The following is a 26,504-nucleotide window of genomic DNA, read 5'->3' as shown; positions in this document are numbered from 1 at the left end:
TTATTATTATTATTATTATTATTATTATTACTATTGTTGTTGTTGTTATTGTTGTTTTATAATTTTTTTTTATAATTTGTACAATTAACCTCCTTGTGGTTCGACCCCGGTCTTGCCGGGTTATTTATTACTTCGACACTCCTGCACTTGGGAGAAGACATTAATCTTTTAGTCGTGTTAACTCCTCATCGTCAAATCAAGAAAAAAAATACTTTATTTAAAAACATCATTTTATATACACCAAACGACTAAATTTACCCTAACATTGCCTCTCCTATAGAAGGCAGTTACATCCATATATGTCATGAGTAATATAGCTATTAATTGCTGGATTTAGTTGTTATAAATTATAATGTCGTATACATATATAACAAGGAATGGATAAAAGCTAAGTGATCATTATGCAAGAACAAAGAAATTTATGAATAAATACACTAAAATACAAGAATATTATCAAAGGAAAATTTGATCCACTCCATCCTATATTTTCTTCTCATACAATGGCAAAAGGATTTCTTTAAATTGAGTATGTTAGAAAAGATGGATAAGGAAGGACATTATGGTCATCTAAAGAAATTATACAAGCATGGAAGTATGTTCTAAGAGCACATTGAAACTTTTTATAATAAATATCTAGACCATTTATAAAGTCTTTTCTCGAATTAAAACAACATGCAAAATTATTTTCTAAACTAGCAAGGTTGGAAAAATAATTTTTACTCTAGTATAAAAATAGTAATCGTGCATGTATTATATACACAGCTTATTAAAATACTACGTAACTCCATGTATCAATACTTTCAGCTCCTTACCCAGTAAAAACTCAATTTTAAAGAAAACAAAATCACAAAAACAACAGCTATAACTCAAGCCAACAAGTTATTCATCAGAACCAATTCAACACCCTCATTTAAAGAATTCACCTAATTTTCATAGTAAGTAATTTCATGATAATAAAAAAAAAAAAACTCAATCTCAACACCAAAATAATCCATCACAATAAATAATATCAATTTGATTATATAATTAAACAACATCTAACAAATTAACTTGTCAATGAGCCTGCACCGTCAGAACCATTGGCATGTCATCATTTTGCGTAATGAGCAACCATACCCTCCTCTATCTCATTGTCCAAATATTGAGCTTCCCCAACATCATCAAGTGAAGAGCAATATGATGAGAACCAAGTATAGAAAACATTATAAACAACATTGTTAGTAGCATCACAAATTATGGTCGCAGCTCTCTACCTTTGTGTATTAAAAAATTCATCTAATATATGATAACATATTACATTATCATTTGTAATATACAAATAAAAATTTTATTACATGTTAAAAAAAACTAATCCATACATATCATTCTATTATAACTTAGTACACGAGGCTCATAATTATCCGAATTACATGTCAGCTAATACAGAGTGTCATATAAACATCTCATAACACACTCTTATGATAGTGTTATGAATTGCCTTATTATATTGATGTACCAAGACATGTAAAAATCTAACTCAATAGGCAAATATCACTTTGTAGATATGCAATCTCTTCTTACATGCCATAAATTGACATATTGTATGTTCTAACTCAATAGGCAAATATCACTTTGTAAATATGCACGAGGCGTCGTTAAATGGCATGTTAGTGCCCTCTAAAAGGTGTTGTTGGAAGGGGAAAAGGGTTTTAGGTATAATAATAAAATTATGATTATAAGGTTTAGAAGTTGTCACCTAGTATTAAGGTTATTAGGAAACTTATGATCTGCAAGAGTCCATGTAAGGGAATGATTGTAAAAGGAAAAGATGCATTACCTTTAGTGTGCCCTATCTAAGGTATGTAGCATTGTTGTTTGATTGTTTTTCTAGTCCAAGTTTTTATTCATTGGTCTCGTCTCAGGTTCAAGGTAAATCTTTCTTCGTGAGGAAGTCTCTACATAAGCAGGTCAAATCATAATCATTTTAAAGTCTAAATCTTAGCATCATACTTATTTTGCAATTCGTATCTTTAATATATAAGGATGTACTCTGCTATATATTTTTACACCTCCTAATATTAAAGTTTACAAATAAACCATAATATAAAATGAACAAAATGATTAGTAGATGATTTTTGATATTTTGACTGAATCGTAACAGATAATCATAAACTAGTTATTATATCCTTTTTATATTTTAAAACATAAGAATGATGCATTTTTTATATATATAAAAGTATGCTTGGAAAAATTTTAGGATTTGGTCATATGCATGGAAAAAATAATTTTGAAAGAGAAAATTAATTTAAAAAATTTCAAGATTTTTTTTGAAATGTTTCAAAGAAAACAAGTTGTTTTAATACCGGATTTGCATTTTACAATATAAAGATACAGCTCGATGTTATGCGAAATTGGTAGAAAAATATGTGAGAAAAATTTAAAAATTTTGATAAGACTTTTCAATTTTTTCATATTTTTATAATATAATATAATATATTATTATATTATTAAATATAAATTGGGTTGAACCCTGCCTAGCCATTTAGACTGAACCCAGCTAGGTTGGGCCAATTAGTGACCTAATAGGCTTTTTTTTTAGGTGGTCGCAATCGGCCTTGCCATCTAGGCTAGGCCAAAATAGGTATAGCCCAGACCTTTAACTGCTGGTAAAAGTCAGCTGTTGCAGGACATGAATTAATTCATGTCCTACATGCAAAACTGGGAGGAGTTTGACATAAGAGAGATATAGGATTACTTGGTATGGAGATGGTTAGCGGTCGCGCTAAGACGTCTGACGTGACCTTGATGGAAAAGGTGGTGGCTAGCATTAAATGCTAGAGAAGAAAAAAGAAGAAACTAGTAGAGGAGAGAGAGAAGCTAACAATGGTTGTCTATGTCGTCTAGAGAAGAAAAAAGAAGAAACTAGTAGATGAGAGAGAGAAGCTAACGGTGGTTGTCTATGTCATCGACGGGGCAATAGATTGAAGAGGAGGTCATATGATAGTTGTTCATAATGATTCTGAGGTTGTGGTGGTTGAAGAGGTGGCAAAAAAAGATAAAGAAGAGAGAATTTTCGACTTGAAAAAACATTGGGGTGAGGCTGATGTTTTTATCAACTTTGCACTTGATTTTCTTTCTCTTAGGCCATGAAACTCACCCATATTTATAGGAGGTGGAAAAATGGATGTTTTGTCTTTAATGATGTCAAATCTTGGCTAATGATTCAGCTGTGAAGAATCTCAAATATTGGCTCAAAGTGTATCATGAACTATCAATTTTGGCAGTTGAAGGCTGCTTGAGTTAACCTTTTTGAGTTGGCGTCATAACTGTTATGGTATCAATCGACTAAAAAGGACCATACTAGAATGTAGTAATATGTTAGGTGATAAATTTTGTGTAAATTTTATCAAATTTCTTAGAGAGATGAAGCATTAAATGCCCCTAAAAAGTAGCTTTTAAGCAGTTTTTTCAGTGAAAATTGAAGAAGAAAAAGAAAAATAGTAATCAAAACAACACCATTTTTGTAAAGTTCATTTTAGTCATTTGACTTATGATCTCTTAATTACACCCTTGATGGACTTTAAACTTTAAATTTTGTTCATTTTTTCCTCTAATGAACTTCAATCTCAGCTTCAAATTTTATTGTCCTTTTGGTCCTTAGTCTTGGATTTATGCAAATTAAACTTTTAATTTTTTTGAAATTCACCCTTAATTTCATCTAATTTTATCCTTATAGTTTGGCGCTTTGTACATAAAGGTTCTTGGCTGCGAGTCTTTTTAATTTAACCCTTAATTGACCCTAAAATTTTAATTTTCTTGCAATTTTATCTCTCATTTGAACCAATTGACTTGCTAAATTTAAATTCGATTTTCTAAAATTCCAATCTCTTTAATTGAGCTCAAATTGAGTTCCTAAACCTAATTTTCACTAATTAAGTCCCTAATAAAATTAATTTGAGCCATTTAATTTGACCTTGAATCTATATTGTTTCTCCAAGTTTGGGTATAATAAGGTATAATTAGGCTCTCGATCCTATCCAAAAATATATCTTGATTTTTCTACATTTAAAATCTTTTCTCAACCAGCTTTTTCTATGTCGTTAGTCTCTTTACTATTATTATTTTATTTTTTATTTTTATCTTGGAAAGAAAAAAGGTGAATTTAGGGAATAATCCAAAGATGGGTTATAACATTGTATATGAATCACCAACCAATCATTGTCCATTTTGCCTTGACAATTAACAACATGCAAGTCATTTAATGTGTTAATATTATTAGGTATATGTTGATGCAATTCAAACTTATATATTACCCAATCAGGGCAATGCACCTCAACTATGGCAAAACAGTACACGAGGACCATTGATAGATATAAATCACTACTTTCCATACATAATGGAGATGCTCTTCCAATCAAATCATTGGTATATGGTGTCCATATCACTTATGAAACCATAAAGCATATATATTAAAAACATTCACTACTAAGAAAAAAATAAAGTTAAATTAGAAAATAAATAATTAGGTTAATACATATTTGGTGAAGCTCGTATGAATCCAACTCATACTGATAGAACTCGTGAACATAAATGAGATTTTGTTTAAAACACTTAGACCTCTTCCTAACCCAAGTAACATGCTAAATAGTTAATTTAGACAATTTCTTATAGAAAACTTAAATTTAATAATGTGTTTATAACTATTATTACCAAGCTTCAATTGAGAGTCATCCTCTTGTAACCATGTCCAGCATCTTATTTCTCTAAACATCAATATGACTGACGCATCTTATTTCTCTAAACATGAATATGACCGACGTGAAGATGCTCTAATGAATATAACCTCATATTAACAATAAAAAAATTAGTAAATATTTAAATTAACTATATTTTATAGAACATAATATCAAATTATATATGTACGAATAAAAATATATTGATTTATTACTCGTCTAACATGAAAGTGTTCCAAAGTTGACGGTACAAATATACAATCATTATCAAACCCGAACAACAGTTATGAATGATAACAAAGTTCTCTAGTAGTGGCAGAAGGTAATATGAAACTACATTGCCTGTCAAACCAATGAAGATCATTGCCTCAAATATATGCATTATATATACTCTAGCATAATAATTTAATATAATCTCTGTAACATCTTTTGGTGGGGTCTCAAAAATCTCATTCAACCATGTCAACCTAATATAATCCCCTTTATATCCTTTAAAGAGAAGCACCAATCACAACAAACAAAGACATCATTTTTTTTAAAAAAAAAAGTTATGGATCCTATAACAGGAGCTCTATTTATAAAAATGATGACTAATATGGCTATATCTTAGTTTAGGTTTTCTATTCACGAGGAGCTCCAATATTTGCAATCCATTTACGGTAATTAACCCAACTATTGCATTATAACTCATATCACTAGTAATGAGATACCGACATAACACTTCGAATGGCCCACATACAATATCTTTCAAGTAATATCAACATCATATTTAGATTAATTCCTCCCAACTCCTTGACATACTAAATTTTTAAATTTATTAAATGAAATGTCTAATCTCAAGCTACATAACTTAGAACTTTCTCCATGGTGAGTGATACCATTATCACTATTGATGATTTTACCACCATAATAACATAATATTCTCACTATAAAAGATATTTTTTTAATGAAAATCACAATTAAAAAAACAATGTTAATTTATCAAAATAACATATTGTTCAAGTTACATTAAAAAAATCCATAATCAACGCAACACAATTCATTGAATTTTCTCACTAAATAAGACAATGTATATGCTTACATAACCAATTTTATATCTATTTAATCACAAATTATAATTAAATTAGGCAAAATCAATAAAAAACCTTAAACTAAACCCTAAAATTCTTCTCATAAAAAAATCAAAAATTAACCAACTAAAATAACAAATTAACAAAGTGGGAAGGTCCATATACCTTAATTTGGTTAAATTAAACTTTTATGGATGGTGGCAGTAGAAATGAGATACCAATGGCTCTCATAGGTGGATGACTAGAGAGAAAAAAAATAAGGTTTGTCATGGTAAAGAGAAAGAGATGTTTTTTATGGTGGAGAGAAATGTCAAGTGCGAGTTGAGAGCAACATTAGGAGAAAGGAGAAGTAAGGAAAGAAAAAAATAAGGGGAAAGAATAAAAAAAAAAAAGAAATTGGCCTCCAAATAATTAACTAAGTAGTCGCTTGTGTAATATATCCATACGATGTTGAGAGCAACATTAGGAGAAAGGAGAAGCAAGGAAAGAAAAAAATAAAAGGAAAGAATAAAAAAAGAGAAATTAGCCTCCAAATAATTAATAAAGTAGTCGCTTGTGTAATATATTCATATGACCTATGAATATGCATGTAACAAATACATGTCTTTATAGATTGTGGATATACTACATGTATAACTTTTATTTTTGTGTTAAAATAAAAATTATTTTTTTAACTAAGTTAATTTAGAAAATGTTTTTTTTATGGTGAAAAAAAAAACTCCCATTTTTATCAAAAAGATATGCAAAAACCAACCACATTTGATGATGATCACATGTTATGATGTCTACATTAGAAATGAACTTACATTATGTGATTCTGTGCCCGTTTACTCGGTTTCCATTTGTTAAACCCTCTGCCCACTTCTTTTGACCTAAAGGATAGATTAAAAACTGGGAAAAAAAAAAAAAAAAACAAGGGGCATTATTAAAGTGGGAACATTGATGAGTAATAATGCCAAGTAACCAACACTAATTGTTTCTTCGCACACAAACTTCCTTTGGGCGATAAAGAAAAGGTGGGGTGCAAGCTTTTAACAATTGATTGCTTCAATCCACGATCCATTGATGGTATCATTTCATGCAAAATTTTTAATTGTTTTTTAAAATAATATATATATATATATTATTTTAAAAAACAATTAAATTTTTTGAAAAATATAATTTAACCACACTCTCAAAAACATTTTAAAAAAAGCAAACATTTCTAAAAAAGATAATGAGATAATTTGCTGGTACAAACACAATAAAACTAATCATGGACGGACAACTTTCTCTTCCTTGCTTTTAGCATACCAATTGCTAATCCAATGGATTGAGTTCTGGGGAGATCATCATCCTAAACCCTTTTTTTTTTTTTTGCTAGATTTCATGGCAACTTTAGAAAAACACATGAAATCAGCTTATAAAGGAAATGCAGACATGATGAGAACAAGTACATTTTTAATAGGCAAAATTTTCAGTACAACTATTCCTTGGGTTAATCCAAAATAACAATAAATAAAATAAATTCACAAACATCTAAATCAATACTCAAATGTTTCATTACTGGATTTAAATCTATGATGTATTTTTCAACCTTATTCTTTGAATTTAAGAAAGTTCTGGAGATGGAGTGACCCACGGACAAGAATTTAATCTTGAGAATATTCTAACTTAAATAAAAATATAATTCCCCTCTCACTATTTTTACTTTAATAAAACCTCCCACTTCTTTGGGGTATTTATGGATTGATCGGAGAGAAAAAAAGAGCTTAGCAATGGTAAAATGAGAACTGCCGCAGGCATTCACAATCTTTTTGGTGCTTCGAAAAAAACACAAATGTCTGCTGTTGGAAGCTCCAAAAGGAGTCTCCCAAAGACCCAAACTGGCCAACAACATTAGCGACACCATCCCCGTTTTCTTTCTTTTCAAAAGCATCTCCCTCTCTAACACAGCGTTTGGTTTCACCTCTCAAAAATCAATCAAATTCCCAAGACTCTTAAATCCCTCTTCTTTGAATGGAAGCAATAAGAAAACAAGCCACAAAACTTAGAGAACAGGTCGCTAAGCAACAACAGGTACCCACCCCTCTTAATCAAGCCCTAAAATGTTAGATCCAAGTTTAATTTTTTTTTTCTTTTTAGCTCAATATCATTATTACTTTCTTTTGTCCTCGATTTATCATTTCTGATTGTTTTATGGATAACCCATGTTGTCTTTTAGGTTTAGGAATTAGAAAGATCACGACTTTGGTAGAAATGTTTTGCAAATTTGATTGATTTGGTCAAATTTGTGGAGTGGTATTAAGCCTTGGAGATGGAAATTGTTGTCTTGGATTATTAGCTGAAGAGTTTTTGTGGCTTTTTAAGAATGCTCAATGGAATGTACGTTAGTAAAAATGAAGATTGTAGGGAAAATTGTTAGCGTTAATTGATTTTTTTCTTAATAAGGTTTTTCTGTTGTGAAGGTTTGGGATTTAAATTTAATGTTTTTAGAGGAGTTTGATTTGGGGGAGTGAAGGTGAAGAGAGAATAAAGTGATTGTTTTTATGCATGGAGAGTGAAATTACTTCATGTTTACGACGTATGATTTGCCAAGGCATTGTTCTACACCACTTCCGATGGTGCTTGCAACCATTTTCCGTAATGCTAGGTTTAGTGTGTAAAACTGTAATTTGTTATTGACACATCAAGTTGAAGCTTCATTTTGCTTACCTTTTGAAGTGATTCGCGATGTGATTTTCTTTGTGTGTTTTTAAATAAGATTTATGCTTGTAGCTGATTTTTTCTATTCCAATATAAGTTTCAGTTTCTATGTGCTTGGTTATTGGAACATCAGTTTGAAGCTCCATTTGGTTTTATCCATTCGATTGTGATTCCTCATGTTGCTTGACTTAATTAGGGTGCATCTCTGGCTTCATGAAGCACTGCATTTTATTTTTCCCACATTGTAGTAGTTTGCTCTATAAAACCACTAATCTAATTGTGTGGGGTGTTACTTTAGGCTGTTCTCAAGCAGTTTGGTGCTGGTGGATATGGAGGTTCAGACACTGTTATTACTGATGAAGCAGAACTCCTTCAGCATCAGAAACTTGAGAAGCTTTACATATCAACACGTGCTGGCAAGGTTGTCTAATTCTCCTGTGTGGCATATTGTTCTCAATTTGTTCTAGTCATTGACTTATGAATGTCAAATGCTGTTTTTCAGCATTTTCAAAGGGATATTGTTCGTGGTGTAGAAGGATATATTGTCACAGGATCTAAACAAGTTGAAATAGGTGGGCTAGTGAAAGTCTTGAAGTTATTTTGTTGTATTCTATATTGCATTTCAAGAAAGAAGTGTTGTGTTCTATACAAATTTATTATGTTCAACAGGAACAAGGTTCTCGGAAGACAGCAGGAAATATGGTGCTGAAAATACATGTACTAGTGGTAATACATTGTCAAAGGCTGCTGTGAATTATGCTAACACCCGTGCTCAGATGGAAAAGGAACGTGGGAATCTGCTGAAAGCTCTTGGTACACAGGTATGATCTATAACAAAACTTTCCATTTTTCTACTTATAAATGTGCCTATTTAGATAAATATTATTAATGAGCTTATGCACATCTCATGGTTCCTGTGCTGATTGCGCTGTGCTCCATTGTCTTGCAAGCTGCAGGTGGTTTTAGTTAATTTGCATACTAGATTTTGAGTAACCATGCAACAAGTGTCAAGAAAGCATCAAAATGGAAAAGATTATGCATGTGATTTAAAACATTTGAAGAATAAACAATAAGACTGATCCAAAATACTCATGATTTAGTGGAAGAACTGAATATTTAGTGGAAGAACTGAATTGTGTCAAGACTTCTCTGTACTCTGTGGTTAATATTTTTCATCATAATTATTATCATCAACATTCTTGTTATTCTTGTTATTCTAGGGCATTTTATCATGCTCTTGGTATGGTGTTGACTGTTTTGATTATTAGGTAGCTGAGCCATTAAGAGCAATGGTAATGGGAGCTCCTTTGGAGGATGCACGACATCTTGCTCAACGTTATGACAGAATGCGACAAGAAGCAGAAGCTCAGGTATACTGAAACATCGCTCTTTTACCAAGTTTTTGAAACATATTATTCAATGAACACCTTGTATGAATTGTTCCTGAGATTGACTTGCTAGATTTGATTTTCCTTCCGGTTGCGTAATATTCATTTAATTTCCTTTGGTTTTTGCATTCCCTAGAGAATTCCCAGTCATATTTATTATGTGATCTAAACATGAATGATCATGGATCAATTCAATTGCATTTCACAACATAATTATCATGTTGTATGGGATATATTTTCCCCAAAATTGTTTAGTTACCCTTCATTTGAACTTAGACAGGCTATTGAGGTTGCCAAGCGCCAGGCAAAAGTGAGAGAAATGCCAGGTAATTCTGAGCTTGCAATGAAGTTAGAATCTGCAGAGACAAAGCTGCAAGATCTAAAGTCAAACATGGCCATATTGGGGAAGGAAGCAGCTGCAGCAATGGCTGCTGTTGAAGCCCAACAACAGAGGTTAACTCTTCAGAGACTTATTGCTATGGTAATGTGAATGATCCCTTGTTTCTGCTGTGGATTCAACTAAGTTATGAATTATGTGGTGGGAAGAAATCATTTTGAAGCTTTATCCTCCTGTGATTCACCTTCTGATTTGAAGGTTGAAGCAGAACGTGCTTATCATCAGAGAGTCCTTCAGATACTTGATCAGCTTGAAGGCGAGGTATGTTATCCTGCACTGAAGTCCTTTTACCCAGCCTGAATTGGGATGAAATTGTCTCAATTGTTTTTTGCCTTTATTTGGATCGTAATCCATGTTTGTTTCTATTAATAGATGACATCAGAACGGCAACGAATTGAAGCGCCTCCCACCCCAAGTGTGCAGAGCAGTATGCCTCCACCTCCATCATATGAAGAAGTTAACGGCGTGTACGCTTCTCAAGCACATAATGGAACAACAGACAGCATGGGTTACTTTTTAGGGGAGGTGAGGATCAAATTTATCTCGCTGTTAATGTTACCTTATATTCTTACAAAATTGCACCTTGATGGTGGCTTAGTGATTTTATTTATCGAGTGCCATCATTTGCTTTTTATTGCAGGTCATGCATTCATATCAAGGTCAATCTGATGTGGAGCTGACTTTGTCAATTGGTGACTTTGTTGTTGTTCGAAAGGTTTAAAGCATTCTGCAACCACTTCTTTTTATGCATTATGTCTGCTAAAATCTCTGCAAGGTTTAATGTTCTGCGATGCATTCTTGATAGGTGACAAACAATGGCTGGGCTGAAGGAGAATGCAAGGGTAAAGCAGGCTGGTTCCCATATGGGTATATTGAAAGAAGGGACCGTGTTCTCGCTAGCAAAATAGCTGAAGTGTTCTAGAGTTTTCTTCTGGGTTGGCTTTTGGGCAGAGGATTTTGTTTCGAGTGTATGTTTTGCTCTGCATGTTGTCAAATGCAGAGAATGATTGCTGCAGATCGAAGATCAGGAAAAGAATCGTTGCGAATCAGAGGCTGTGGCTTTCCTTTCTTGTGATATAGATATTGTTATTACGTTGTGATCTTATTGATATATGAATGCGTTCATGTGTATTATTTGTTAATTATTTTGTTCTAGGAATACGACTGAGATTTTGACCTGAGTTGTTGATATTGTGAATTTCCTGTGAAGAAACTTTTTTCTCCAGTTTTATGTTTTAATCGAGTCATACATATTTTCTCCACTTTTATGTTTTAATCGATTCAAACACATGTAGATTTAGCGACCTCTTCTTGTTTTCTTGAAAGTGCACGTTTAAGATTCTGCTAGGTCAAAAGACAGGATGACAACACGGGCTAGCTCCACCTCAGGATAACAAATCTATATTTTTCAGGATAGAGCAAAAGCATGGCAGGAAAGGAGAACGGTCCAAGTGTTGCCATTGCAAGTATACACACGTTAGAAAAAGAGCTACTTCGACAGAACAAGTCGAGCATTACGTGTTGCCGGCCATCATCCATGAACAGAGGAATTCTAGGAAATCAACCATCCTGGCCAGATGAAACAAGGTTTCCAGTGAAACCGTTCTCAATAATGAGTCTGATCAATAGCTGAACTTGCCCTCCGTACTTGATTGTTCAGTCCACGATAAAAGAGAGGACAACCTGCGATAATTCAACAAAATAAAAATACGAAAAGAAAAAATAGTATTGTTCTCACTCCATAACTTGTTATTTTCACTATTGTAGAGAACAAAATAATCTTATTGTATGTCTTAATTACTCTTTAATTTTATTTTATTTTATAAAAATCCTTTTAATATTCATTTCAAAATAATAAGTAGAAAAAAGAAATGAGAACTATAACACCATTATTTAAAAGTCACGACCATTATTGACTATTATATTACAAATAATGGTTCAGTAACAACTCAATAACAATTCATTGATTTTTTCATATTTTTTGTATTTCAAATTTATGTTTTATATTTTCACTATTTTTCATAGATATAATTTATTATTAGCATGTTTTGACCCATAATATCAATTTGTAAAATTCTCACACAAAACGTAACCAAAGACTATTGAGAAGAATTCTAAAATTTATGAGTAGCAAGTTAATTATCATAAACATTAAGAAAAAAACAAACCGTATGATTAACATTTCTTATAATCATTTCATCATTTAATAATTATTATATTTTTCTCTAGCTATTTTGTTACAATGCAGAGTTAAATACTAGCAAGGTATCCTTCTAAAGAACAAATTTTATGTTACTTTTTACTATTTTTACATGGCAACATATTAACAAAGTGAAGAAAACATGATTTAAACAAAATGCAATGGATAACTAAATGTTCAAACAAACTGCATCGTATAACTAACTAAAATAAAATACAGAATATGATTAAATGAAACACATCATTTCATAATGATTATTTATTATTCAAATATTTCAATTATCAAATTCTCATTCTACATTCTCTTCTCCGTCATTAACATATCCAAATTATAACAATTTTCCTCCCATCAAAATGCCCTAGGCCTTGAGGGAAAATGTTGGGTACCTCAACTCCGTATCATTTACAAATTCTCAAGTAGCTTTAGATGGTAATAAGTGTTTCTAATGAATCAACACCTGTGTAGCTACTCTATTCTCTCGTTGCACCATTTTCTTGTCAATTATTGCTTGAGGTCGTCATAGAGGTTCTAGAGGAAGGTTTGGTAACTAAGTTTGCACAACTTTGCTTCCAATGTGTTTCTTTAACTGTGAATCATAAGACAGGATGAATTATAACTAAAGAGGGTAGATTTAACCGATAAGCTATTTTGCCTACTTTCTCCAATATTAAATAAGGTCCATATAATTTTATTACTGATTTTTAGAAATTTCACTTTGCCACGTGTTATTGTTTATAAAGTTATAACTTGAGGTACACTTATTCATCCGTATCAAATTATCTCTCACTCCTTTTTTTATTAGATGATTGCACCATTATATTCTAGACTATTAAGATATTACTTCTAATTACCTTAAGCATTCACTCCCTTCTAGATAACATCCGTTCCACTGCCTCCATTGTAAAGTCCTTAGGGAAATAAGGAATATGAATTGGAGGGTTGGATCCATATAGATTTTTATAGGGAATAGTCTTAGTAGAAGAATGGAAATTGGTGTTACACCACATCCATATAGATTCTTATAGGGAGTAGTCTTAGTAGAAGAATGGAAATTGGTGTTATACCACCATTCTACAAGAAATAGTCATTTCACCCACTGAATAGAAAAGTGTCTAGTCATGTATCAAAAGTAATTCTCTAAGCATTTATTGACCATCTCTATTTGACCATTAGATTGAGGATGATAAGTTATAGAGTAATGAAAATTTACTCCCTTAGTGAGAAAAAAGGTCTTCCAAAATTGATTAACAAAGATAAGGTCTTTATCACTGACTATGGTTGTTGGCATATCATATAGCTTGTATATGTTGTCCATGGAAGGTTTAACCACTAGTATAAGGGTGTGATAGTGCTGAGAAATGAGCATATTTATTGAAATGATCTACCATTACAAATACAACTTCTTTTCCAACAGGGTAACCCTCTATAAAATCCATGCTTGTATCAGTAAAAGGGACTATAGAAATTAGTAAAGGTTTTAATAGACCTGAGGTAAGAACATTCTCATATTTATTTCTTTGTTAAACTGAGCATTCATGCATAAATTTCTTAATATGCCTTTGTTATTTCTTCTAGTAGAATAAATTGCCAACCCTTTTAGAGTAATAATAACACATAAATAGCCTCTCACTACTGAATCATGATACATAGCAATCAACTTATTTTGTATGACTAGATTCTATCTGACCACTATTTTCTTTTCTTTTTTGTTTAAATAGTTGTTCACCCATTTTAATATGAATAAGATGCATGATCTATAATTAGATCTTGGATGGTTGTTTGTAAAGTAGCATTTTATTTTCAAAAGTCTATAATCTCATTTATTAATTTAATAGAAATAGATGACATAGTTAAAACATATAATTAACTACTAGTAACTCTTGATAGTTCATCAACAATAATATTTTCTTTCTATTTTCTGTATTTAATTTCATAATTAAATCCAAATAACTTAGTTAACTATAAATGTTGAGATGGATAGTTTACCTTCTGATTAAGTAGATACTTGAAAGTAATGTGATCTGTGTTGATTTTAAAATGTCTTCTCCATAAGTAATGTCTCTATTTAGTCATTACATGTAACACTACCATCATTTTTTTCATAAATAGAAAGAGTTTAATGTTTAGGGTCAAATATTTTGTCAATAAAAGTAATCTGGTGACCTTTTTGCATTAACATAACCCATATACATACAGTAGAGCCATATGTCTTCAAAATAAATAACTTGTTAAGGTTAGGCATTGCTAGTACTATTGGTTGTGATTAGTTTTCTTAAGTTGTTTGAATGTTATTGTAATTGCTTAATTCCACTTGTATGTATCTTTTTTAAGTAGCCGAGTGAAGGGTCTGTAAATTAATTCATACCTTTTTAACAAATATAGTATCCAACTAGACAGAGGAAACCCCTCATTTGTTTGATGTTCTTAAGGACTATCCATTCAATAGTAACTTTAATTTTTTGTGGGTCAATAGCTACTCTTTCTCTAGAAATAATATGACCTAAGTATTCCACCTTGCCACTATATAAAACACACTTACTGACTTTAGCAATCAATAGGCGAGTTATTAGCAATTCAAATACCACTTTAAGATGTTTTGAATGGTCATTTAGAGACTGATTATACACTAGCATATCATATAAAAAAAAGTATGAATCTTCTGAGATGTATTCTAAAAACTTCATTCATTATACTTTTAAAAGTTGCAGATGTATTGGTAAGATCACATGCCATCACCATAAACTCATAATGGTCATTATGAGTTTTGAAAGTTGTTTATATAAATACTCTCTTATTCCATTACGATTTGATGGTAAGCTAACCTCAAATTAATCTTTGAAAAAATAGTGGCATTAACTAGCTTTTCCAATTGTTCATCTATTAAAGGTATGGAATACTTGTCTTTAATAATAAGCTTGTTAAGTACTTTATAGTTCATACAAAGTCTCTAGAAACGATCCTTCTTCTTTATTAATACAACTGGAAATGCAAATAGGCTTATACTATTCTAAATAATGTGTGTTTCTAACATTTCTAAAATCATTTTTTTTATGAAATCTTTCTACAATTCTGAATATTTGTAGGGTTTTAAATTCATAGGTTGTGCTCGCTCTTTCAATGGAATATAATGGCTATGCAATCTAAATGAGGATAATGTTTTTAGCTTTATAAAAACCTCATTATATGTTTCAAGTAGCTTCTCTAGTACAAAGTTATTTTCTATATTAAGTCTTAAGATTGTAGTCATAGAGTGGGAACTTAGGTACCCTTATTTAGTATTCTCAAACTATACAAACTAGTACTTATTTTATAAGTATCACTATCCAATAATCCATTAAGTTGCTTAAACCTAATAGTTTGTAGTTGAGCAAGGTTGTCTCTTTTAAGCATAACTTGTTAGCCATAACAGTAGAAGGAAATCTATTTTTCTTTGTAATTGCACCATGTATCACTAAGTAAAGCTAACCACTGTATTTCCAGGAACATATCACAACTTGTTGGTTCCACAATGAATATGTTAGCTAAAAATTTGACACCCTTTATTTTCCACTAAAAGTGCTTACATACAATAATGCAAATCATTTTCCCACCATTAAAAGCCTCAACAATAATTGGTTTAATGTTAGTGAGTTGACATTTTAATTTATCAACTATCTTAGGATTAGTAAAATTATTTGTGCCACTTAAATCCACTATGATATATAGGGATTGTTTTTCCATCTTACCAGTCACCTTCAAGGTGTGGTAATAATATTCTTTTCAATGGAATTGATAGATATATGTGGACTAATGTTTTTAAAACCATACTCTTTCTCTTTTATTTCTCCCTCTTCATCTTCAATAATGCATAAAGAATATAGTCTCTTTTTTTTGCATTTGTACTTATAAGATAAAATGTTTTCATGGAGTTTAGCTATATTATAGGCTTGTTTTAGTTGTTTTGGTTCAAATATTTTAACATGATTTTTAATTACCACCTTCATATCTCCTACTAATATCCTCAATACTTGTTTCTCTCCTACTTATTTCTCCTACTTCAGTCTTATTCTATATAATATCAAAGTCCACATATTCCCTTCAAGTAACCTCAAACCCACATCTACTTCCCATAAAATTTGGATGTCAATAAATAGTCATTCGATCAAGATAATAGAAAGCTAGTTTGAGTTTATCACCTTCCTTAATTTCTTCAACCTCAAGATAGTAGAAAGCCACTTATAAACGTCTTCATCATCAAAGCTAGGAAAATCTCATTTAGGTTTACATGTCTTATAAGAATAGTGACCGTCATCACAAGTTCCATAGTTTCTAGCAGCAAACCTAGCTTGGTCCCCTCGATAGCTATAGAAAGCACTTGTTTCCCCAGCATTAGTATATGATTTTTGTTGCCATAAACTTTGTTGGCAAGTAAGCTCTCCCGGTATTTCTTGAAGTTTCTCAAGTATAAGATCAATTTTCTCAAATCTGACTTCATTAATGATCTTAGATTCTTTTAAATGTTGTTCATACATCTCTAAAAGTTCCACAACCTTATCATACTTCTAATCATGATTCCTATTAAAAATAGCAATGGATTCATCAACTTTATCTTCAATCATTTTTAGATTTAAAAATAAGTATCCAGCGGCATACTTTGATTCTAAAAATCTGTGGCTCTGATACAAGTTGATATAAGATTAGTGTATAAAGTTCCTACACAAAGAAAAGCTAGGGATTATTGAGAAGAATTCTAGAACATATGAGTAGCAAGTTAGTTATCAATGAACATTAAGAAGAAAAAAATGGTGTGACGAGCATCCCTCGTAACTACCTCATCATTTAACTACCTCATCATATTTTTCTACTGTCATTTTGTTATATTGCAGAGCTAAACACTAGAAGGGTATCCTTCTAAAGAACAAAGCTTTTATTACTTCTTACAAGTTACACGTTATGATATATAAAGAGATTAAAAAAGATGAGGTTTAGAAAAAATATAGTGTATAACTAAATATTTAAACAAAACACAACATGTAATTAACTGAAATGAAATAAAGAGTATAAATGAAACATATCGTTTTCATAACAGTCACTTCTCATTCAAATATTCCAACAGTTAAATCCTCCTTATGCATTCTCTTTTCCATCCTTAGCAGGACTAGATTGTGACCAAAAAATGTTATTATTGTACATATTTAGCAAATTTATAGAAAATGAAGTATTTTTTGAATTTGTTAAGAATTGGTAATGCATTCAGAATAGCTCCATAATTTTATATCTGTGATCATGATTGCGACCACTTTTACAAAGATTTAACATCAATATTTTCACCCTTCAAATTAAAAAAAAAAAAAAAAAAAAAAAAACCGAGGAATTCGAAGCTTGTGTCATTTGATGACTAACATAAATAATGAAGGGGGTTAAAGAGATCATGGAGAAATCCGCCATTGCGATGTTAAAGAGATGGGTTTTTTTGGTATCTTTCCTTCTAACAACAGTGCTACGTGGGTTTATCATACAATTATGCTGTTATAGCTCATATTGCGAAGCTTTAAAAATTATTCTGGTGATGGCTCTTATAATCTTCTATATGCGTTCTCTTTGTTGGTTTTTCTGTTTAAGAATGCCAAATCATTAATATCCAAAACACGCTAACGATATGGTAGAATTATTTGGTCCGTCGTCCTCCTCATTACAGTCCTCCTACATCCAATTCTCCAAGAATTATCGTATATTGATGTTCGAAATCGCTCTTGTGAACTGTAAGGTTTTGGGCAACGTACAAACCCTCGTCGAAGGTTTCTCTGCATGAAAGGCAATGGAGCTGCGTCCCGGCAAAATCAAACCTGATTCTTGCCTCTCTCGCACAAAGCCATCTTACGTTTGACCTAACCGGTGGCGTACTTCACGGGGAGTCATAGCTCTTTTTGTGTCTCAAGGGAATTTCTCTGTTTCTGTCCCTTTCTCTGGTTTGTCTTCCATAATATATTCGTGGAAAGACTCGAGGAAACTTTGAAAATTCTTTGCCCGTCATGTGCTCTATAATCATTCAAATTCTCATTGTCTTTGTCGAAATTCTTGCAGCTACTAATGGAAACTTCAGAAAAACTTGGGTGGCAGCTTTTCCCGTTATAATTGCAGTCCATGCAGTAGGTTGTTTTATAGTTAACTTACTCTCAATTGCCCTGTTAATCACTAATCTTACTTGTACGCTCGTGAGTACTGAGAGGCTGATAAAAACTACAATTAAATTATAAGTTACAACTAAAAGACAATGGAAGCTAAGGGAACTGTAATAACATTATAATATTGGATGCATTGAGTCAAACTTTAGCCATTTTAATGTTGTACACAAATATAAGGAAAGCAGCTTCCATGGAATATAGCAGTCACTTGTGTAGCCAGTCATCATCCATATGCGCACACCGATAACTCAATAAATGGACCATCCTGTTGCATCAACAAAAGAAGCTTTAAAAATTTCTCGAGATAACAAATCCAAGCAATAACCTTTTGGTGGAACAACTTACCCTAGTAACTTGATCTGTTGGCAGAGAGATACGCGAAAATAATAGACAATAAAACGAAAAGTAGGACGATCTGCATTAGATGATAAAAGAAATTAGATGATATTCCCAATTCATATTCTTGAAGCACGCAAAGCATACAAGACAGATATAGGCATCCAACTGTGGATTAATCAGTAAGATTGGAAAGGAGGGGGAGCTAATCTCATTCATTCTTTTTCTATTTAATTCATATCAAATAAAGTGCATATTTCACAGAAAAATTAGGATTAAGAAAATATAAAATCCAGCAAGTTCTAGTCTATGCTGAAATTTATATGCGTAGCATGTAATTAGAAATAAATGAATTACTTGGAACAAGAAACTTGCGACTAGGCATACATGAGAGGAAATCAGGTTGACAATTCAGCAGAAACTCACCAGAACAGAATTATATTTTGCCTCATTCCTAATTATGTAAGATTTCCTGGTAGAAGAAAGACAAAGTGTCAGCCACAAAAAGAAAGAAAAGAAAAATACCATTCAATGCTCAGTGGATAGGTTGACAAACCTTTTGTTTAGAGCCCCAGATTCCCTGCAAGATTTTTGTGCTGCTTCCAGCCTGCTCAAGGTTTTTATTGCATTAGGATCGCTGTTGTCAACCTGCAGTAGCCAATTTCACTCTCTCAATATAGGCACGTGTTTTTCTTCTTTTTTTTCCTGAGAATTCAGCAAGCAAACTTAAAAGTAGAGAAACTTGGTGTGGATTAAAATCGACCACACCAAACATTCACGGGCACTTGGCGAAAAAGCTCACAGCTGTATACATAAAACTTCCATTCTCAGAATCTGACAAGACCGCTGCAGTTGTTGATTGTTGTTATCAAGATGTGACCACAGTTGTCGATTGTTGTTATCAAGATGTGACATTAGTGAATTATACAATGTCTCAAAGCCTACAACCAAGCAGGGGAAATAATGCAGCAACCTAATATCATTTGCTTATCCATCGAAGAGGGGAGAGGCACAGTCCTAACCACAAAAGGCTTTGATGGATGAATATATATTCGTTCTTATAAGATTCTACCAAATTGAAATGCACAATGGGCTTCCTATTGTCAAGGATTGGAAGCATAAAATGTGTTGCTCCCTTCTATGAAATTATTGTCTAGAAAGTCTATTTGGCATAGATTGTGCAGTCATGCTTCTTAGGTTCAAGATGATGAATAAGTCCATAACAAGCTGGCAAGAGAAAACTGAAGCATTATAGGGTGCAGTATTTGTTACAAGTGGGAGAAATATAACTTCCATGCTGGAACTTGCCAGGAAAGGCGATATATCAGTTAGAATTTAAGGAAAGCATCATACCTTGGACTTCAGCATACAAGAGAAGTCGAAGAAAGCACCATAGACATCATCCATTGTTTTCGTTTGATGAAGAACTTGAGCGGTAAGACCTAGAAATCGTTTAACATTAAATTAAACATCATTGAATAAGGAATCATGAAAACCCAGTCCATTATGTTTTGATGTTGGTAAAAAACGACAAACTAAAATCCTTTAAACATTTAAGAGCAGCAGGGGTGATCTGGTGGATGGGGCATGGGGCATGGGATTTTAAAAAATAATCCGAGATATACAAGTTGGGTCATGATTTACTTAGTCTGAGAATTATGCAGTTCCTGAACAAACAAATGGTATCCATGGAATGGCCATTTTGGGAGGATTATATCATCTATTGCATTTGCATTCTAAAGGCAATTCCATGTTATGATAACATAACAACAATAAAAACCTTCCAGCTTCATAAGATATTTACATGAACCAAAATAATCTGTGTTACAGCTATAGCATTCCACCACTATCAGGTGCCAGGGAAAGAATGCTGTCTATAAATTAGTCATACCTCGCCTCATCTTCACTACACCTCTGAAGACATTGACATTGTTGTAGCACATGGCTAGAGTTCCAATCGCCATGATCTGGCAAGAGAGAAGTCAAATTAAAGGAAACCTTCCACCAAAACATCCAGCATACCTATTACTAAACCGGGATTTGTTCACCGAGAAATAAAATATTTGACAGGATGAAAAATTCAGGGGAGTTGCAGATTATGTGAAAAGGCATAAGTATAATTCAAGTAGGCAAGCTACAAGACAAGAAACAATGATATCTTCAGATGTCAGTTTAAAGTTTATCTCTTACCTGAGGAATAGCACAAAACCGAAATATAGCAGGATCCCGCAATTCAGACAAGTACTTCAAGCAATCATCCATATGTATCAAGGCATTGGTAACCATATCATTCAAGCACTGCACTGCCTTCACCGAGTTCCCTTCATGTTTCAAGTCCTGAGGCACAGAACACAAAATGGGGAGAATGCTAATAAGATGGATGAACCAAATAAAAAAACTAATACTTTTCAAGTATTATTAAATTAACATCATTAATGAACATAATGATGGCAAAAGGATGTCGATGGTACCAAGGTTGAGACAATAAATGGAAAAGAAGTAAACCTCAAGTTTGTTGACATATTTGCTCCAAATCTCGCGAGGCCAAAACATGCGTGACTTAGGTATCTCGTTTATGTCCTCCAAATAATCACGAATAATGTTTGTTTTCTGTGTTTTATCAAATCCAGGATTGAACATGTTAGAAATCCCAAAACAAAGTTAAGCCTACAGATTAAACACATTGATCGCTATTGCATAATAGTATTACCTGAAGAAACAAACCCATTGAATTGGAGAGGCTATCTGGTGCCAAATCTTCTAATCCAGAGGCATGGAAGAGTTTGGACAGGCCCAATCCAACAAGTCCTGCTACATAGTGGCAATATTCATCATAGTCATCAATGCTTTCCACCTGCATACCAGAGTCTAATGTGTCACATAAACATAACATTTCACCTTCTGTACTAAGAAAATCAGGAGAAATTGAAGCTAGTGCCATTTGATGACTAACATAAAACATAAGGAAACTGTTATAGCCTTATAGGATACAATAGTTCTTTCAGCATCTTTTATTAAGTTCAAGAATGTCTTTAGCTGACATCCAAAGGGATCAGATATGCAACCCTAATGTCCTGTGCTCTCTCTTGAAGGATAACTAAATACTCTAACTTTTCACCATTCATTCTTCCCTCTCTTGATAATCTATTCTTCTACTTGATAACCAAGCAACTGAATCCTGGAATGCATATAGTTTGAGCTCACTACAGTCCACAACACACATCTGCATAATTATTATACTTTTGATAGCATGACAGATGCATTCACAGAAACAGACAGACACCACACACACACACACACACACACATTTGTATGGAGTATCATGCAAATTCAGCAGTGGAACCAAGAGAAATCCTTTTTTCTTAGGTTAATTATCCATGCATCATCCTTCAATCCTGCATGACAACACCCCACATTACCAACCTCCTTCAAGATAAACTTTGCCATTCCAGCACCCATTCTTTTGGTAATATCCTCGATTGCCTCATGATAACTGCAGAATAAATTGAGTTACATAAGTCTTCTATTGGAGAAGAAACACACACACAAACACTATAGTGATCAGACGCAATGAGTTGATAGATGTGCAGAGCAGAATACATAGACCCTAAAACAATTAAATCCTCAGTCATTCCATGGTCAAGCAGGAGGCACAAGGTTGTAGAACTGACCCTTTTCCAAGCTCCAGAAAAGCATTTGAAACATTATGAAACTGGTCCATGAGAACCTTGTAGTCCTTGGTACCACCTTATGCAAAAGAAGAATCAAATTAGAGAGTCAAAATATTCAGTTGATGTTGCATTTTACAGAAATAAGTGCCACAGAATTGTCACCTCTCATGTATAAACTTCTGAAGCTTCATCAAAAAGGAAAGACTCAGACATGAATCAACAGTTTGTAAAAGATAGATGCAAAAACAAATTTTATAAGAATGTTCAAGCTCTTGGACTAGATACATGGTTATCAAATTAAAAATGGTAAAATCAGAACACGTAATTTTATAGCAGGTCATAAGATTTTCAGGCATTTCAAAGCACCCTTATGCAAACCGAATATAGTTATAAGCAAATAGTGTTAAAATCTGTACAGTGATAGAACAAAAGAATTAGGGTAATCATAAATTAGATTGGTATAGTCTAGGTGCCCTAATTTGTTGGTGGAAGAAATTACTTGCACAGAGAAGAAATGTTAAGTGGTGGCAGATGGAAATTATCAAAGCCAAAACAAATTTAGTCAAATCAAATGCTCTCCAATTTGTTAGAATCAAGGAAAATAAAAGTAAAAATTCAGAACTCACATGAGAAATGCCAGTCATGATCATATATGTGGCGGTGAAAAGCTATCAGGATAGGCACTTTGACATCTGTAGGTATGCTTGTATCATCCTCTGTAAAGGAATGATCAGAACAGATTAAAACACAAACAATGTATCAACTAACAAAATGACATCAATAGGTGAAACAATTAAGAGGAGATCAAGTGTTACTGAGACAGGGTGTTTTAAAGAATCTTCTCCTCACTGTATGCCAAAACTACTTAGCAAAAGGCAAAAGCTACCACTCTCTCATCTCAGATTTCTTTTTCTTCCACAAAACGACCTCGTGACTTCTGGTTGCAAAACTAGAATCTAACATAAAAATTCCCACTAGCCATATATTAGAACATAAACAATTTTTGAGCTAGCAAATTCAAACTCAATATGACACTCGCGGATTTTAAAATTCAGCAAACCCGATTTGAGGACCTAGTGCATCAACATTTTTCTAACACAAAAACACAACATAATCAATCTTAAAATTCATCAAAACCCGTTTAGGATTTATCAAATTTTGCAAGGCACAAAACCAAAAACCACATACAAAACATAAGGTTAACAAGAACAAACCAACAGTGTCAAGGGCTCGAAGAACCAGATAAAATATGCATACCTGCAAAGAAGACAAAATCAATAATCAACAAATAATCACAACCCAAAACCCAGATAGAGAGAGAGAGAGAGAGAGACCAAAACAAGGCAAATAATAACACATGAAAATGCAATGGAAATTATGCTTACAGCGTTACGGAGTTCTGTGTCAAGTTGTTGGATAACGAGAGCAAAGCTACGAGAGACTCTATGGAGCATAGAATAACAGAAAGCCCAGTGAGGTTCAGGTGGGATTTGTTTTTCAGCATGCTTAGCTGCCATTTTCAGCTTCAGCAATGGGTATATGTCAACTGGGTGTTTCAAAATCGCTCCCAAACTCCCCATTTTCGATTCCTTTAGGAAAAATCAAAATCGGAGATCACCAAATGATAGGATTTTGATTCTCACCCAGAATTTAGAGAGCGTTTTCCTTTTTTGTGTGTGTGAGAGGGAGAGAGAAGAGAAGGACCGGGAGAAAGCTGTACTTTTTTCGGTGATATCTTTATGTTGAAGAGAGTTTCCTTTTTATAACTTTATATGGGGACGGGAAATTACAAAAAGAGGGCTTGGTCCGCGTGGTGGCGAAATAGAATTTTTTATTTAATATTTTTAATTAGTATTTAGTATTATGGTAATCTTTATTTAAAAATTTTAATATATTAAAAAAAATAAAAAATATATATTAATACATTAAAAAAAATTAAAAATAGAAAAAAAATTTAAGAAGCACATTTTTCCCATAAAAATAAATGGTTATTTACTATATTTATATCTTCTCTTGAACTCACGTTTGTTTTTATTGTTCAATTTAGCCTTTTTATTTATGAATATAGTTATAATATCTAATCCATTATAAATCCGGTCTAAAGATTTGTAATGAGAGGACAAAAGGGAGAATATGAATGAGAGGAACATGGACTCTGTGAGTCCAGCTGGTAACTCGGCACTAGAAACAGGGGTTAGTTATTAATAATGCCCCAATGTTTCAAGTATATACTATTTTGGTCCTCAACCTTTGAAATTTCATAAGTTTTGCCATGGATAGCGCTGGAGGATTGTAATCAATGGCGTGAGTCCTACAAGTGTTTCAATGAGAATAATGTTAAGTATCATAAATGTTATAGAAATAATGGAATAAAATTATCTTGGAGTTCTTATAATCTTGGTAAATATATCTAAAGTTATTTAGGTATATAAAGATTTGATTTTCTTTAACTTTCTATAAATTTTTAAAAATTAGGTTATTACCAACCACGAATCGTTTAATTGTTAAACAATCAACAATTACACATACAAACTACTAATAAAAAATCTCCTAAATCTCTATTAAAAAAAATATTTCTAAACCTATAATGCTAACTCTCAATTCTATAATTTATATAATTTTTTTGTTAAATAGACAACCATAAAAAATAAAAGGCATGAATAACTATTTATAAAAAAAATTGGGGGAAAAAAAACCCTATGAATTGGTTAAATATCAATTTGCTTATTAAATAATATATATATATATATATATATATATTAATTCAAGATAGTTTTAGAAATTAACTAAATAAAATTCTTATTTTATTTTTCTAGATTTAAAAATACAGCTCGTGTATTAATTATATTTTAATTCTTATTCTTGATTAAACTATTACAGATGAATTTATGATTAATGATTCTTAATATGTGTGATCTATTAGGTTAGGTTCTTAATATCTTGGCACAAATATAAATTATAATTATAATTAAATAGAATTAAATAATTTAATTTGTTATCAATTCAACAACTGATTAAATTATACTTGAAAATCAAGTGTATCGTCTAGTAACATGTCATAATCCCCCAGATATTAGAAAAATTATTAATGATTTAATTTAATCTTTTAGTAATTAGGTTATCAGTATAATTAATATCATTTTATCAATGATATTTCAATTTAAAATTAAAACATAGAATATATTTGTCATATTTATTTTATATACAATAGTTAGTGATCATTTGAATAAAATTTAAAGCTTTTTTTAAATTTTATTTCATTGTAATCAAAGATTTTTCAATTAATATTATTTGAGAATATAGAATATTTTTTCTAATTCACTTAAAGTGATAAATCCTCTTTTAATCACTTAAAAACCTTCATATAATTCATTTTATACTCAATATCTACTTCTCTATTGCCTCGGTTAAGATAACATGTAACATGGTAACATGTAATATGGTGAGAAAATAATATTTTTTATATAAGATAACTTAGTAATCTCAGGTTTAAAAATCATTTACATAATCATTATGTGAGTCTTTATATATATATATAATCTTTTCACATGAAATTCCTATGCGGACTTGTCCAATGTACATGTCTTATAATAAACACTTACATATTAGTTTCAGGTATTCTTTATATCTCAACTTGTGATAATAGTTTCTTCATTTCATTAAAAAAAAATATAATATGTATATGATCCTAAAAAATATATGATATTTAAGAGAACACAATTAGAAATCTTTCTCAAACAATGCTATTATATAATAAAATTTCATAAAAAATTATATAATTATAATAATTTTATAATTTTTCTTGTAAAGATATATATATATATATATATGATCTTTTCACATGAAATTTCTATACGGATTTCTTCAGTATATTAGAAAAA

General features: G+C 31.8%; 2 protein-coding genes across 2 annotated transcripts; one reads left to right on the top strand and one right to left on the bottom strand.

Moving 5' to 3' along the window:
• The first annotated feature begins 7,542 nt into the window (after positions 1–7,542).
• Positions 7,543–11,514, top strand: LOC105134470 (intersectin-1-like). Its single transcript, XM_011038889.1, has 10 exons — positions 7,543–7,840; positions 8,766–8,888; positions 8,970–9,039; positions 9,137–9,288; positions 9,736–9,837; positions 10,136–10,336; positions 10,451–10,513; positions 10,625–10,777; positions 10,893–10,967; positions 11,058–11,514. Exons 1-10 carry the CDS (start codon positions 7,781–7,783, stop codon positions 11,172–11,174), a joined length of 1,116 nt encoding a protein of 371 aa, XP_011037191.1. The 5' UTR covers positions 7,543–7,780; the 3' UTR covers positions 11,175–11,514.
• Positions 11,515–18,706: 7,192 nt separating this feature from the next.
• LOC105134469 (squalene synthase-like) lies at positions 18,707–24,358 on the bottom strand. The gene is made up of 14 exons (XM_011038888.1): positions 24,009–24,358; positions 23,838–23,880; positions 23,250–23,339; positions 22,624–22,699; positions 22,376–22,445; positions 21,663–21,806; positions 21,458–21,562; positions 21,143–21,289; positions 20,844–20,919; positions 20,306–20,394; positions 19,509–19,600; positions 19,379–19,424; positions 18,962–19,031; positions 18,707–18,881 (listed from the first exon to the last, which is right to left on the bottom strand). The coding sequence occupies exons 1-13, from the start codon at positions 24,201–24,203 to the stop codon at positions 18,963–18,965; spliced, it is 1,242 nt and encodes a 413-aa protein (XP_011037190.1). The 5' UTR covers positions 24,204–24,358; the 3' UTR covers positions 18,707–18,881; position 18,962.
• Positions 24,359–26,504: the final 2,146 nt, after the last annotated feature.

Source organism: Populus euphratica, unplaced genomic scaffold (genome assembly GCF_000495115.2).
Source record: "Populus euphratica unplaced genomic scaffold, PopEup_1.0 scaffold104.1, whole genome shotgun sequence".
Classification (NCBI taxonomy): Eukaryota; Viridiplantae; Streptophyta; class Magnoliopsida; order Malpighiales; family Salicaceae; genus Populus; species Populus euphratica.
The sequence above is the reverse complement of the archived record's forward strand: the minus strand, read 5'-3'. Positions and strand labels throughout refer to the sequence as shown.